Source organism: Choristoneura fumiferana, chromosome Z (genome assembly GCF_025370935.1).
Source record: "Choristoneura fumiferana chromosome Z, NRCan_CFum_1, whole genome shotgun sequence".
Taxonomy (NCBI): domain Eukaryota; kingdom Metazoa; phylum Arthropoda; class Insecta; order Lepidoptera; family Tortricidae; genus Choristoneura; species Choristoneura fumiferana.
Genome location: NC_133472.1, coordinates 26776943 through 26792198, shown reverse-complemented (window position 1 = coordinate 26792198; position 15256 = coordinate 26776943). Strand labels below are relative to the sequence as shown.

General features: G+C 35.8%; 1 protein-coding gene across 1 annotated transcript in view; it reads right to left on the bottom strand.

Moving 5' to 3' along the window:
• LOC141432877 (basement membrane-specific heparan sulfate proteoglycan core protein-like) overlaps nt 1–15256 on the bottom strand; it is a 240521-nt gene that overhangs the window by 81628 nt on the left and 143637 nt on the right. The window contains exons 10-11 of the mRNA XM_074094693.1: nt 2217–2333; nt 271–387 (exon numbers count right to left, since the gene is read on the bottom strand). Of these exons, the coding sequence (XP_073950794.1) occupies nt 271–387; nt 2217–2333 (234 nt within the window). The remainder of the gene's footprint in view (nt 1–270; nt 388–2216; nt 2334–15256) is intronic.

The window sequence follows — 15256 nt, the reverse complement described above, 5'->3', positions numbered from 1 at the left end:
AATATACTCACGACAGTCCATCTCGTCGCTGCCGTCGCGAGCGCAGTCGCGATACCCATCACAGCGCAGTAAAATAGAAATACAAGTTCCGTCTCTGCAACGGAACTTGCCACTGTTTTGGCATACATGGTGTCCAGACAGAGCCATTATACGAGATACTTACCATTTGGACCCAGAAAGTAGCATGCGCAAACGAAGATTTATCAACTTAAAATCCACTTGTTTAAAACACAGTTGCATCCTGTGACATGATTATCGGTGTAGACTTACCCGTGGAGCAATCTTTTTCATCAGATCCGTCGTTGCAGTGACTTCTACCGTCACATCGTTTTCTGCTTTCAATGCAGGATAGATCGTCTAAGCATTGAAATTCGTCTTCCGTGCAATCTGTACAATTAAGAAAAATAGGTACTTTCCTAAAAGTCAATCCGACGTGCAACTTCAACATACGAGTACACAAGTGTTTAACTAGCAATTAAATAGTACAAGGTCGATCGAAAAATAGTAATTTGTGCAACAAGAGAGCAAAAGTTGTTTTTTGTTGCGAGTGTTGATTTTGAATCCCGAGTAAGCAATGGATTCTATAATTGAATCGCGAGCGTCAGCGAGTGATTCTTGGTTAGAATCCTGAGAACAGCAAGGGATTCAAACACACGAGATGCAAAAAAACTTTGGTCTCGTGTGACACATACAATTTTTCACCTCAGCAGCGAGAACATAATTTAAATATAACATAAGAATAAAACCACATACCTATCTGTTTACAAAACAAACATTGTGATTTTATATTTGTTTCTTCATAATCCGATTATTAAGAAACAGATATAATAATCACATTTAAAACCCTTACTCAAAAATGATACGTACAGTTGCGATTACATCTTTAGTCAACAGAAAGTTAAAAATGCCAAACATTGTTGAAAAGCGGTAAGTAGAGGTTTTGAATTCGGAACGAAAAAGTGTCCAGTCGGTACAATACAAATCTCATACTCAACATGCATGGTAATTGGAACTTAGAACTTCTTGTAAAATATGTCATACTTATTTTTTAATACTACAAAATAGTCTCATCTTTGGGTCATTAAAAAGGTTGAATAATAAACGTATATATTATAAATGTTGTTAAACTTTTAAATATGATTTTAATAAGATTTATTTTACATAAACATAAATAGATTTGTTACAAATTCATTCAATTTGACAAATATTGATTCCAACTGTAGAGGCAGTAAGTATACGGAATTCTTTTATATTATACAAAAAAAACAATAGAAGCGGCTTTCGTCACACGAGGTTGCATACTTTATTAAAAGATCGGGAAAATTTACTCTTGGAAATACTTCGTTATTACGTAATTATTCAGGTATCGATATATTTATAATACCTCAAATTTAATTTAAGATCAACACATTTGATCCTCTCTCACGCTTTTTTCGTGTTGAAGTGAAAGTGACAGATCAAAGTGATTTTCAAATATTTGGGATTCAGTGAGTAGACCCAACATTGTACTCAGTATTTAAAAAATGTAGTTAAAAAGTTATTTTGTCTCACGGAGTGAGCAAAATGCGATTTTGCTCACTGATATCTCATAGCAAAACCTGCCTGTTTGAGGTGCTGAGGTGAATAAAATATTACCCTGAGGTTTAATCTGTTTGTACGACTCAAAAAAGAACTCTTTTCACTGACAAGTCATTGTGACAATTATCCTTATTGTATTTTTACAAGCTTTTTTATTTAATTTCACCTCGTATACTTATACAGGTTGATTTTTAATCGGTGACCAGGAATAACAAAAAGCGATAAGGACGGTCATACTGAACAACTTTTCACATGGGACCAATACGAAAATCAGGATAAAAAAATCAGCTATTTCATAGAAAACCTCAGCAGCTCACCAGCCTCAATGAATGAAACAAGGGATTTTTTTCCCCAATTTTCGTATTGGTCCCATGCCCGTGGGAAAAGTTGTAGTTGTGTCTTTATCGCTTTTTGTTATTCCTTATCACCGATTAAAAATCACCGTGTATGTGTGTATTGTTTGCTTCCTTCTAATCTTGCCAGTTATTTGATTGATCTACGAGTACACTTCCAATAATCGGATTGACTTATAATTTGATAAAAAAAAAATCTTGGAGTACAGTCACCAAAACTATTGTAGGTTTTAAAAATATTTTTTTAACTAAAATGTTATTCTTGTTCAGAAAATTGCAGCTTACCGCAGTTTTGTTCATCTTCACCGTAGCCTCCCGGGCAATCGAAAATTCTGTTGCACCTTTGATTTTTCGGTATGCAGGTGCCACTGTTGCAATGAAAATCGTCTTGGCCGCATGATTCTGTGAGCAAAATTTGTAGAAAATTAATGATCCACTGGCACTAATTCAAGTAAAAGATTTGATGATACGAAATTTCCGGTCACACTTGCTGTACCTAACTGTATAAAAAAAAATAGGTTAGTACTCATAGGTAGGTACTCGTGGATCTTCGTTCGCGCAAGACTAATCGTACCGATAATATTACAACAAAACCGTAGGCTATAAAAGTAGCGGGGACACTGCGAAGCGAGCCTTCGGATAAGAAGTTAATAGAATCGATTGGTATTGAATGCATTTATTAAGGAACCCACCTGAACAATTCGATAGTTATATGCATAAAGTTTTAAAACAGTATTTTATGCAAAGTTACATGACACGGTTCGAAAAAGGTGAGTGGCGTGAGCGTGGCGTGGCGTTACGATGTGAGCTTTAGCAAACATCGTAAGAAAAAACGCCACGAGCTTTTTTTGACATACTTATACAACGTTGCATAGGTACAATACTTTTTCTTCGACTGGGTACTTATTAATTACCATACCAAATTAGAGAAATAGTAAACTTTAAACATTTTCATACTTTAGTAAAAAGTATGGCAAACGCAAAGAGAAGGTAAACAACAATAAACAAGTGAAAAATATGAAAATGTCAAAATTTTTCTAAGTTAAATTTTGTTTTTGATTAACGTTTACCTACTTGCCTGTAACGATGTTAAAAATACGCGTTACTTATATTGGCAGACTATGGATTATGTTCGGACAGTTTTTATTCCGTATAGAAACCATAGCCTGTTAAGAAAAAAAAAGTTAGTGGTTGCAGTATCGTTTTAGCAACATTACGGTACACTGATGTTATGGGGAATAGACAATATAGACTTTTCCAGAATCTTGTTATGTATGCTGTAATATTACTGTTCGTGATTAAGTAAATCACAGATTACAGTATAGGAGTAGAAAAACCGGCCAAGAGCGTATCGGACACGCCCGAAATAGGGTTCCGTAGCCATTACGAAAAAATTAAGTAACATTTTTCTAAGGATTTCGTATTTTATACGTAATCTTCCATAGTTAAGGTATATTTTATACCTTAGGCTGGTATTTACTCTTAAACTACTAATAATTCTCAAGCAAACTTAACCGTTATATCAAAAATACAAACTGAGACAGGAATGCACAGAAAAACCAGAAAGAGACCAGCACTGGGAATCGAACCCAGGTCCTCAGCAATCCGTGCTGCGTGCTATAACCCTACACCACTGCTGAACAGGAATCTAGTCACGAATTTTTCGTATGCATACATATCTCAGGTTGGTTATTTCTACTATGCTACTTAAGCAGCAGCACTAGCGACATCTTTGTTTCGTCGAGAGACGTCACACTCTTTCGGAGCTAACCACTCACGCAGGCAAGAGATGTCGCTACTAAGCAATCAAATTATTATTGTTTTTTTGGAGTCTTTTTGAATTTTTTATTTCAACTCCAAATTTGTTATTTTTACGGGTAAATGGTTTGGTTTGGTTTGGTATTGGAAGGGAATGGTGGAATGGTTTTCGATATGGTTTCACGGGATACCCGTAAAAGTAACAAATTTGGAGTTGAAATTAAAAATACAAAAAGACTCCAAAAACCAATCATTAACCGTTATAGTTTTCCTTGAAAATTTGATATAGGTACTTACTACCATCCTATTTTTTTTTTAAATTTTCTACCCACCGGTTTAGATTTTAGAGAGGGGGGGGGGTGCTAGATTTTAATAAAATTTTGCAATTTAAAGCTGAATATTTCGCAAAAAAATCACTGAATCGAAAAATTGTCTTAGCAAACCCCTAATAGTTTTAAAAGACCTATTCAACGATATCCCATGCTATAGGGATGGATGAGAGAAAAAAATCACCCCCGCTTTACGTCTATGGGAGGTACCCTAAAAAAAATTGTATTTTTAATTTTTATTGTACCATTTTGTCGGCATAGTTTACATATATATCCGTGCAAAATTACAGCTTTCTAGCATTGATAGTCCCTGAGCAAAGCCGCGGACGGACGGGCAGACAGACAGACAGACAGACATGGCGAAACTATAAGGGTTCCGTTTTTGTCATTTTGGCTCCGGAACCCTATAAATAGTTTAATGTTATGATGTAAAATAACGCCATCTTCCGCACAGGACAAAAAACAACACGTAACCTCTCTATCAAGACGAGTATTATCGGCCCCGCAAGTCGGAGCAACATAATGATACTACTATAATCACAAAAGTCCAGAATCGGAGGGCTAGATGACGCCACGAACACTTTAACTGATAAAAAACTAAGCTTGTGATGTGACTATAGGTAGGTAGGTACTCTTATGATGGAGTAAAGAGGGAAGGGGCAGCACGATCTCTGCGTTTGCAAAAATGTCCGTTAATGTTTAACAGATGAAGAAAATTAAATCACCGACCATGTCCATGTTTTCTCAGATTACTTATTTAAGGATTACACTCGAGCTACTCCAGCGCCACTTGGATGAATTTGGAAAGTTATTAAGCTACCACTTAAACCCTATTTTTTATTCCGTGGAATTCTGACATTCCTTAGTGTTACTAGGCAAAAAATATTTCCCGAAAATTAAAACAAAAACTAGGAAATAAAAAGCCCAAATTCCTTACTATGCATATTAAAATTTGACTTAATGTAATAAATTATTAATTAATACGTAATTAGAATAATTTTGGATCAAACAGTTTAGACGTAATAATTTTTTTAAAAGCCGTGGTGGCCGAGTGGTTTGACCCATGGCCTCTCAAGCAGAGGATCGTGGGTTCAAAGCCCGGCTCGCACCTCTGAGTTTTTCGGAATTCATGTGCGAAATTACATTTGAAATTTACCACGAGCTTTACGGTGAAGGAAAATATCGTGAGGAAACCTGCACAAACCTGCGAAGCAATTCAATGGTGTGTGTGCTAAGTTCCCAATCCGCACTGGGCCCGCGTGGGAACTACGGCCCAAGCCCTCTCATTCTGAGAGGAGGCCTGTGCCCAGCAGTGGGACGTATATAGGCTGGGATTATTATTATAAATTATTTAACCCTTTTATTGGTATAAAATAAATTGTCTCTGGTATCATTGCAATGATTGACATATATCGCAAACCTTCGGATCGGACTTAAATTATAATTAATTGGTAGTTATTAAGTTTCAATTATTTTAATGTTTGTAATCATTTGTGTTTGCGTTTAAATATTTGTAATTTACAAATCCGTAGACAAGGTACATAGTTACTTTAAGAAAATCGTCAAATGTCATACTTCTGTCAAAAATATGAGTCATTCGGCTTCTGACTTGAACGTTTGAATGTGCTCGCTACTTTTTTACTTGATATTAAATCTGGAAATCTCATCAGTTGGTTATGGAGTCATGAAATTTGGTACTGTTGTTTATAATGCAAGGTCAGTAAAGACCACGATGTATACCCACGGGAATTTTCTAAAATCCCGGAATTTCGATTCAACTGCTGTATATATTGATTTACGCGTGTGAACCCGTGGGTAAAGTCTAGTAATAAAGAGATTTAAAATAAAAAATGTTTGTTATCTCAGAAACGTCAAAATTTGACATCTGTCAGAATTCCACGCAATAAAAAATAGGGTATATATGAGATTGTTATCCTTTCTTGTACAATCCATAACTCTATTTTTATTAACCACGTGCCACATTAAAGAGTTCAAATTATGTGAGGGCATCACCAACAATTATGAATTTATGATTAATTCGAATACCTACTATAAGACCGTTACGATACGATCTGTATCTTTTTTACAATTTTTAGATTATATCAAAGGTCCATATGAAAATATTAGGGTCTGAAATTTTGACATTTGTCAATTAACTAATTATTATAGCTGTACCTTGATGTTTTGGTCACAATACAACGGCCGTGATCACAGTAAGCTAAATTGTATACGGCATCACTACCAGCCTACTACTAACAGCCTATCACGCATCTCACTACACTGACAATGTCCAACGATTTCTCCGAACGTTACGTCCAAAAGTTTACACGTGCCTATCACTACCTAGTCTACCAATTCTATGAAGACAAAACCTTATAATTATGTCCATCATCCCGATGACAATTGTAATTTTTGATTTGGACCGCTTCTAGTTCATTTTTAAGCCTACGCGTGACCAAGGACCTGCTATTATATTATGGTTTCGGACGAAGAAATTTTAAAAATACATTTTTATTTGATTAAGTCATTGTGTATCTATGGTATTCTTTATGTCATCATATAAAATAGCTTACTCTTGTGTAATACCTATACTGGCAGAGGCCCATTTCACGAAGCTACAAGTTACAATTTACAAGCGATAGTCTCTTTTCAATGCGTATTGTTAAACAAAGACTATCGATTGTAAATTGTAACTTGTAGCTTCGTGAAATAGGGCACAGGTCGCTTCGGTACCATAATGTATATGACACATAATGACAGAAGCTATATTTATTCTCAGGAAAGTGTACCTACCCACCTAAGAGTATTAAAATTTAGACCACTATCTCCACAATATTATACTTTTATAGTAAGTAACCATAATCGTTAAAGACGTAGTAGTAGGCACAATTAAAGGAGAAATCGGCAAACATATTTAAATAAAATAACCTAAATACAGTCTGACACAGAACCGCCTCCGCCTTTCGAAGTCAGTAAAATATTATCTTGAAAACGTCAACTATATTATATTCATAATTTTTTACAAATTGTGTACGTACATAAAGTTAAAGAACTGTATAGTAATCAAGTGAAGGAAACAATTTAAGGTTCATAACGTCTAATTTTTAGATGGATACCGTTTTTGTAAGTACTGCTGAAAACAACCAAGGATATATTATCTTAAGGTACAGCCTTAGGGGTCTTACGTAAGAGCATTTTGCAACTACGAATAAGCTCATTACATTTTATACACCGGTACGAATATTTTGACACAAATGGTAACATTGTGATCACGTTTCTACAGTCACTGCATGCGCTTTAACATAAATCGACAATAAAAGAGAATGCTCTCGTTTTAGGGGAAATTTTCTACATTTTTTCCAAGCATAAACATTTTCAGAAACACCTTTTCGTATTTAAAATTCCGCAGCCCACGGCGTAGATGAGCCTAGTACGTGATATACTTAGCACTGTGCGCTAAACAAGACAACCTTCGTGACTTCGTCTGCGACTGGATTTTGGGATGTAACAAATTGTCGCTAATAAAACGCTTACTAAACTTCATCATCGCACTGTCATAAAACAAGATACCTAGGTACATAAATATTTTTTATTAGAGCTAAGCGGTAAAAGGAAACAAAACTTATATGAATATATCTAAAATACAAACTGAGAAATGGATGCATAGGAAAATCAGAAAAAGAGACCAGCGCGGGAATCGAACCCAGGTCCTCAGCATTCTGTGCTGCGTGCCATACACTACACCACTGGACAGGAGTACAGACACGCACGAATTTGGAGTTGAAATAAAAAATACAAAAAGACTCCAAATTACCAAACAAAATTATATGAATATATAATTATTTACTAGCTGTGCCCGCGACTTCATTCACGCGAACTTAGATTTATGTCAGTCAGTTATTTTTTTGACTGCCCAGCAGTTTACAGAAGATACCGGCCATCAAAATGTTAACTTTTTATTCATAGTTTCTGAATAAATACCTGTAATTGTCTATTATATCTCGATAACTTCATATAAATATACTGGGTGGTTTCTGCGACATTTATCAAATTTTGCTTTTCTACCGCATGAAGAGTTGGTGGCTTTTCAACGGCTTTATTTTTTTATCTATCGTCACTAATGAACGGGGGACTCCGCTCTTGGCACCACCCTACCTAGAAGGTAGGGCAAGAATTCGTCAATCTGTGGGATATCTGTAGTGGCGTTGTGTGTTGAGTTGTCAGCGCGGTCAAACATAAAGCGCGCGGAGTGGCTGATGAAGCCGTCCTGGTTCTTCCAAAAAAAAAAGACTTCGCTGTATGGCCTGGACGGAGACAGGTGAGCGTATATTTTGTGATGAATGACCTCGGGACATGCTAAATACTTCAATGAGAGAGTCCTGACTATGGTGACACTTAGGTCCTTTACGGTGCCTGAATAAAATAAAGCACCGTCTGAACAAAAAATCGGAGTACCGATGCTAGTCTCTTCTACTTCATGGAGATGTCCTGTTTTCCCTGTATTCGCCGACAATCTCTTTTGAGAGGACCAAGAGAATCAGGCGCACGGCGCCCTTAACACCCTCTAATCTAAGCTGAAATCTATTGGATATTCCGTTGGTTATGTTATGTATATCATCATCATCTGCCAGAAGACGTCCACTGCCGAACAAAGGCCTCCCCTTTAGAATGACACCGGTTTCCCGCAACTCTCACGATATTGTCAGTCTACCTGGTGGGAGGCCTGCCAACGCGTCGTCTTCCGGTTCGTGGTGGAGGACTTTTCTCCCCTAACGGTTTTCTGTTCTTCTAGCAATGTACCCCGCCCAGACTGCCACTTCAACTTGCATATTTTTCCAGCTATGACGGTGTTTCCAGTTATGTATTTATTTCCCTACTTCATACCTATATTTTTACTTTTGTATTCATAAAATGTTTACTTAGTTAACCAAAGTTTTCGCAACATAAACTAATAGTATCATCAATTCATCACCATCATCAGCCAGTCATCAGCAGGACGTCCACTGTTGAACAAAGGCCTTCCCCTTAGAACGCCACAATGAACGACAACTTGCAACTTGCATCCACCGGTTGCCTACAACTCTTGCAATATCGTCCGTCCACCTAGTGGGCAATTTGCCAAAACTGTTCTTTGAAATTCAATACTGACGTATCTTTTTTACTTGTGAACAATACATCAATGAAAACCACATCCGTGTCGGTTGAGCCGTTCCTGAAATTAGCGCGAGCAAACGCACAAACAAACAAACTGACAAACAGATAATAATTCTAAAATTAATTGTTTTGGGTTCTACTGCGCTTATAAATATTGACCAACGTAACAGTTTTTTGAAAATATTTGCAATATACAGTACTGACAGATATCGGCCAATTACAGTTTTATTATATTTATACCCTGAAATCAATCAAATTCTAAAATATCAAATTCTTATTTTTGCTCAATATTCTTGAGTAAGTACTTGTGTTATCAGATAGGCATATTAGGCATGTCTATTTTTTGTGAGACTACATCGGATTTCTTTTTTTAATCACAAACTTAATTTTTGCGTTTTCAATCATACATTGATCAACCTTTCTTCAGCTCTCATGGTGAAAAAATACACCACCATCTAGTTGCCAATAAGCTTAAAAACATGCAAATTCATTGTCAATAGTTATTACCATATGAATATAAAATCAAAATGCCGAAGTAATAAAAAAAGTACACGTTCACCCACATATTTCCCGATTTACTTTTTGTATCCAGGGCGTAGATTTTTTGTTGCAAAAATAAAATTACTGGCCACTTATTTAAATGCAATTTATTCCAAATTTAAAACACATACCGACGGCTTTTTGTGTTTTTTTCGAATCCGATTTTGAATTTCGCAATCAAGGGTTATCCACTCATTACTAACACCCTGTATCTGTATACATATAGATGAGATTAGTCGCTAAAAAAATTTTTACGGAACCTTCGGCGTGCGAGTCCAACTCGCACTTGGTTATTTTTTTTATAGTAATATTTGTAGGTATATATGAATACCCAGTGTTAGCCGAGCCAGAGAAGGAGTAACAAACACGCACACGCTCACACGCATACACATTATGCACACACAAAGTTTCGCATTTATTATATTAGTAGAGTCCTACTTTTGTATTAAGTTTTTCTAAAAAATAACCAAGGCATATACAGTCAACGTCATAAATAAGTGATCACTTTTGTACCCTGTCACTTTAACGTCATGTTTGAAAAGCTATACTATATTGTGTAATGACTGAAAACGACAAGGTACAGAAATGATCACTAATTTATGACGTTGACTGTACCTACCTCTAGTAACTACTTATTTCAAAGTTTTCATTTACATGTTTTTAAAAATTATGATTTTTTGAACTTTCTATGTTAGTGTACATAAAAAATAAAATTATATGAAATTTGCCATGTGCTTTACGGTAAAGGATAACCGTGAGGATCCTTCAAAGACACACATGCAAAGAAATTTAATTAAATGTAAGATCTCAATCCGTCTGTACCTACTGGGCTGCTACTGAGAACTATTGAGTCCTGTGCCCTGCACTGGGACGTGGGCTGAGATGACGATTTTAATATTTATTCATAGTCCAGAAACATTCGGAAACAAATATACAGGAGCATTAATCCTCTATTTTAGTTTTCAAAGTTATCTTTCCATTCTTTAAATTCAACATTATTACCAAAAAGTGTGAAAGCTATTTATTTAACCTTGTTTGTCAGTTTGTTTACATGCTCACTAAAGCATGGCCTTACAAGGCAGGTACTTGTTTAAAGGCTACAGTAACGTATGAGCAGCTCGGCTCTATTTGGTCGCAACAGCGCCGCGAAGTGTTTAATAGTCCTCCTCCGCACTTTGACCGCTTATCTTTTTGGGCAACTTCTTCTTAAAGTATCTCGAATATTCATCTCACGTCATTACCGAGACTATGTTTAAGATTTGAACCAAAATCTCTAAACTTGTGCAGATTTTTTTCATGGTGTTCGGAAATAATATTAGGTATGGATTTTGATTAAAAATTAAAAAGCAGCCCTTCTAGGATCATTTTTGTTCTCCGCCTGTCCCTCTACCTATCCCAGTAGTAATACCAAGTTCGTGGTATAATATTTAAGGCAAAACTTTGCGAAGATTTTTGATGTGTGAAACACACAATAACGGCTGTACGGATTTAGATGAAACTTGGCATACCTAGAGATGTACCTATGTTGAGACGGATGCGCCAATAATACGATCCCGTTGGATAATATTTAACTTCAAACAAGAATACAGTACAGTCAAGGTCATAAAATATATGTAGGTACGTTACCAAGACGTCACAAATATCTATACACCTTTATGCCACTGACCCTAAGGTCGATGTGTACATATATTTGACGCTATAGCTGTATAGATATTTATGCACTCGACTATACAAGAATGTTAACTTCGACTGCAATCAATAGATGGCGTTATCTATTTTACCTTTATTTATGTATTTAAAGTACTACTTTGGACGAAGTCGCATGTTAAAGCTAGTCTTTAAATAAACAAAGGAATACCACGACTGCATAACTTAGCCACACACCGTAATCTATGCCTTTTATAAACACCTACTTAAAGTTATTATTTTGCAACTATGGATTCATTTATATAAAGAGAATGATTATTAACCATTCGAGGTGAATGATGTAAACGTGTAGCAATTTAGGCCGGTGCATTGCCGGGCTCGGCTGGAATGCATATCGAATAATGCAAGATTCAAAGTTATCGACGTTGTGTATTTGACGCTTGAAATACATCCTTTGTGCGATGAAAGCACCGCAAGTTAGATGGCCACAAATCACATAGGTACCCCGTATTGATACTAGCTTTACTTTTTTAACAACACAAAAAATGCGATGTTACCTTTAAGAGTTACTTGCAGGTATTTTATCTCATCACTAAACATAACAAATGGTTTTGATTTGACTCGTGTTAAAATTGAGCTTAAGTAAGTAGGTACCTAAGTTAAATACACCAGCAATGTACGTACCTACATCATACACAAGGTAACAAAGCATCTAATGACTGACTGGCGACTATACTAAGTTATTTATACCCATTCACTGTAAAGTTTAACTAGAACAGCTAGTTCCTCCAAATTTAAAATAAGGAAATCTAGGTACTAAGTACTACCAAGGAATCATCGGTTTAATTTGTTGTTCCTGATAAAGGCAACACCCGGTTACGTAACTTTTTACGAATAAACGGATTAAGCAGTGACTTAAGCTTCATTGACATATGTCAGTTTTAAGTACTTGATGTTTACCTATACCTATATAAGAATCTTTAAAGTGATGAAAACTCTTATAGCAAAGATCTGACAATTGAACATACTTAACTTTTGCCCATATGTGCGGCTCGAGGCACGCCCGTAAATTAGGTTTCCGTTTCCCCATCGTACACATGGAAGGTAACAATATTTATTAAAAGCTTTCTCGGATAGGTACCTTCCTGCCTGTAAGACAGTAAACTCCATAAAAATTTGGTTACGTCGAAATATTTTAGAATGGACAGCTTAAAGGACAAGCGTACAGATCTTCATGGTTCACTATAAAAGTTTTCAGTGCTATAATATAATATTCTGTGGTGACGGTATAAAATAACGACTTAGTTATTTATTGGATTAAACGCAGGAGTTTTTTATTAGCGTTTTGGGAACTATTGTTATTTTTTGTTTTACTTTGCAATACTTGAATTCTCTGAAAAAAGGGCCAAACATTTTTTCTAGGTGTGTATTACATATCTAATGGTTTTCTTTGTTAGTTCTTTTAGTTAGGTAGGTACTTAAAAGTTACGCTACCAAGTCATGGTTTTAGACAAGACATCCACTTCACAACACAATAAATAAAGATATACTCGTAGAGAACGCCATTAAACTATCTGTTATGGTATGAAATCCTACTTACTTTAGTTTCAAACACGCTTCTTATGCAGTTGCTACACGTGCTATGCACGTGCGACTGACTTGTTATTTGCTATGACGAGTGTAGATACTCAGCTATTTCTTTTATCTAAAACGTTGGATCGTTGGGCACAGTACCTATGCTGCATAGAAAAGTAACTCCCTTTATGCAGGCGTGCTCGTAACAGGGGGGTTACATTTCTCTGAAACTTGTACAAGCAAAACCCGAAGCATGGTAATTGTAGGTACCGCGTCCTCAACCCCCACTTGTCAAATTGTTTAACGAAAGTTTGAGTTATGTACGGCCAATTTACGATTACAGTTCAATCGTGAAGTGGTTCAACTGTCAATAGATCTGAAGTTTAGTGCTAGGCGATCTATTATTACATTAACGTAAACATAGAGTGAGAATCGGAATTGATGGCCAACAATTACCTACTAATATATGCTGCCGAGTATACGAGTACCTATTAAATTATAGTAGATACCTAATTCGTTAGTTAAATAAGTCATATATGTATACTAATATTTTCTTTATAAGGTATTTTCTTCTTTGGATTTTGTACTTTAAGACATAAAGGTCAAATTCATTAAGATCATCAAGATATCATTTTGTTCTAGTGTTTTAATATTCGATTTTTAGACACAAATTTATTTCTCACACACTACACGTGAAGCAAAGAAGTCTCAATGTTTGTCCATATTTGTCCATACGTGGAAAAACTATAATGGTTCCATTTTTGTCTTTTTGACCACAGAACCCTAAAAACTCGTGTGTGTAAATAACTTTAATTATTTCATCTGAAATAAATTCCATGAATCGATACGGATACGAGACGCCTGTAAGAACATTCTTATCATGTATATAAGATACGACCGGGGACTTGCTACGACAAATTATTGCTTGGCCTTCCAGTTAAACGTTGCGAATATTACTCCCTGTCCGTACAGTATAGGCACAACAGAGGTCCGCGCCCGGTTACGGACAGAGTTCGATCACCGTGGAGAACTATAGTCGCTATATTTTGCACTGAGGCTTTGACGGCATCAAATACTACTAGGCTAAAAACGTACAATTAAGTTATATTATATTGGCCGCATGGCCAAGTGGTTAGAGAACCTGACTACGAAGCTTGAGGTCCCGGGTTCGATTCCCGGCCGGGGCAGATATTTGTATGAATAATACGAATGTTTGTTCTCGGGTCTTGGATGTTTAATATATATATATTTAAGTATGTATTATTTATGTAGAAATAGAAATAGAAATAGAAATAATATTTATTCACTTGAACAGCGGTTACAGAGATGTTCGGTTGGTACACATAAAAATGAGTAGAATGTTCAGCACTCTCGCCGGCATCACCAGCATGTGAATATAAAAGTTGCAATTTAATTTCATGCAATAAGTATTGTAATAAGTATGTTCATCCGTTCCCTAGTAGGTATACATAGTATATACAAGCTTTGCTTAGTTTGGAACTAGGTCAATTGGTGTCAGACGGGGTGCATGCCACTAAAACATCTGCACTGTATACAAAACAACATGATTTTGCAAAATTATGCTTATTTAGGAAAAAATGAAGCAGCTTGTGTATTAAAAAAAAACCAACGAAAACGCGTCTGCAACAGTACATTATTGATATTAAATAATTAGCCACTTTGTTAATAGTTCAATATTTATTCCGGTACAATGTAGTTCCGGTAGTTATGTCTATGTGAAACATATATCAGGGTCTTAAAAGGGGAATCAAGATAGTTTTGTATTCTTAATAAATATTATGATTCTGTGAAATTGGTAAAAGTTTAATCGGCTAACTACAACCTCGCTACATAGTGTAGCGACTATAATCAAGGTTAGCTAAGGCAAGCACGAACGCAGCCCCCACTGATGCCAGTTTACATGCTCATTTGGTTATTGTCAGTTTGGATGCGGCATCTTTTAAATTCTACGTAAGAAAGCAAGCATTTAACCAATAAATAATATCTAAACCATCTCCTAACCAAACAATCTCACGTCTAGTGATACGTGTGATTTAACCTTTACCTTACCTTGACCTTACTTTTCAAACAACGATGCATCTTACAATAATACTGCTGACAATATTTTATGGTAGTAACTACTCTACCCTAACTTAGGTCCACATTATAAACGGGTGTGTAATAATGTTTTGTATACTTAACAACAACTTTGCTAATTTACACTTCACATTTAAGGAAAATGCATAAACAACAACTGCATTATTACCGTTGGTATAATAAACAGTTTGACATAATATGCAATTGCAAAATAATTAGATGGTA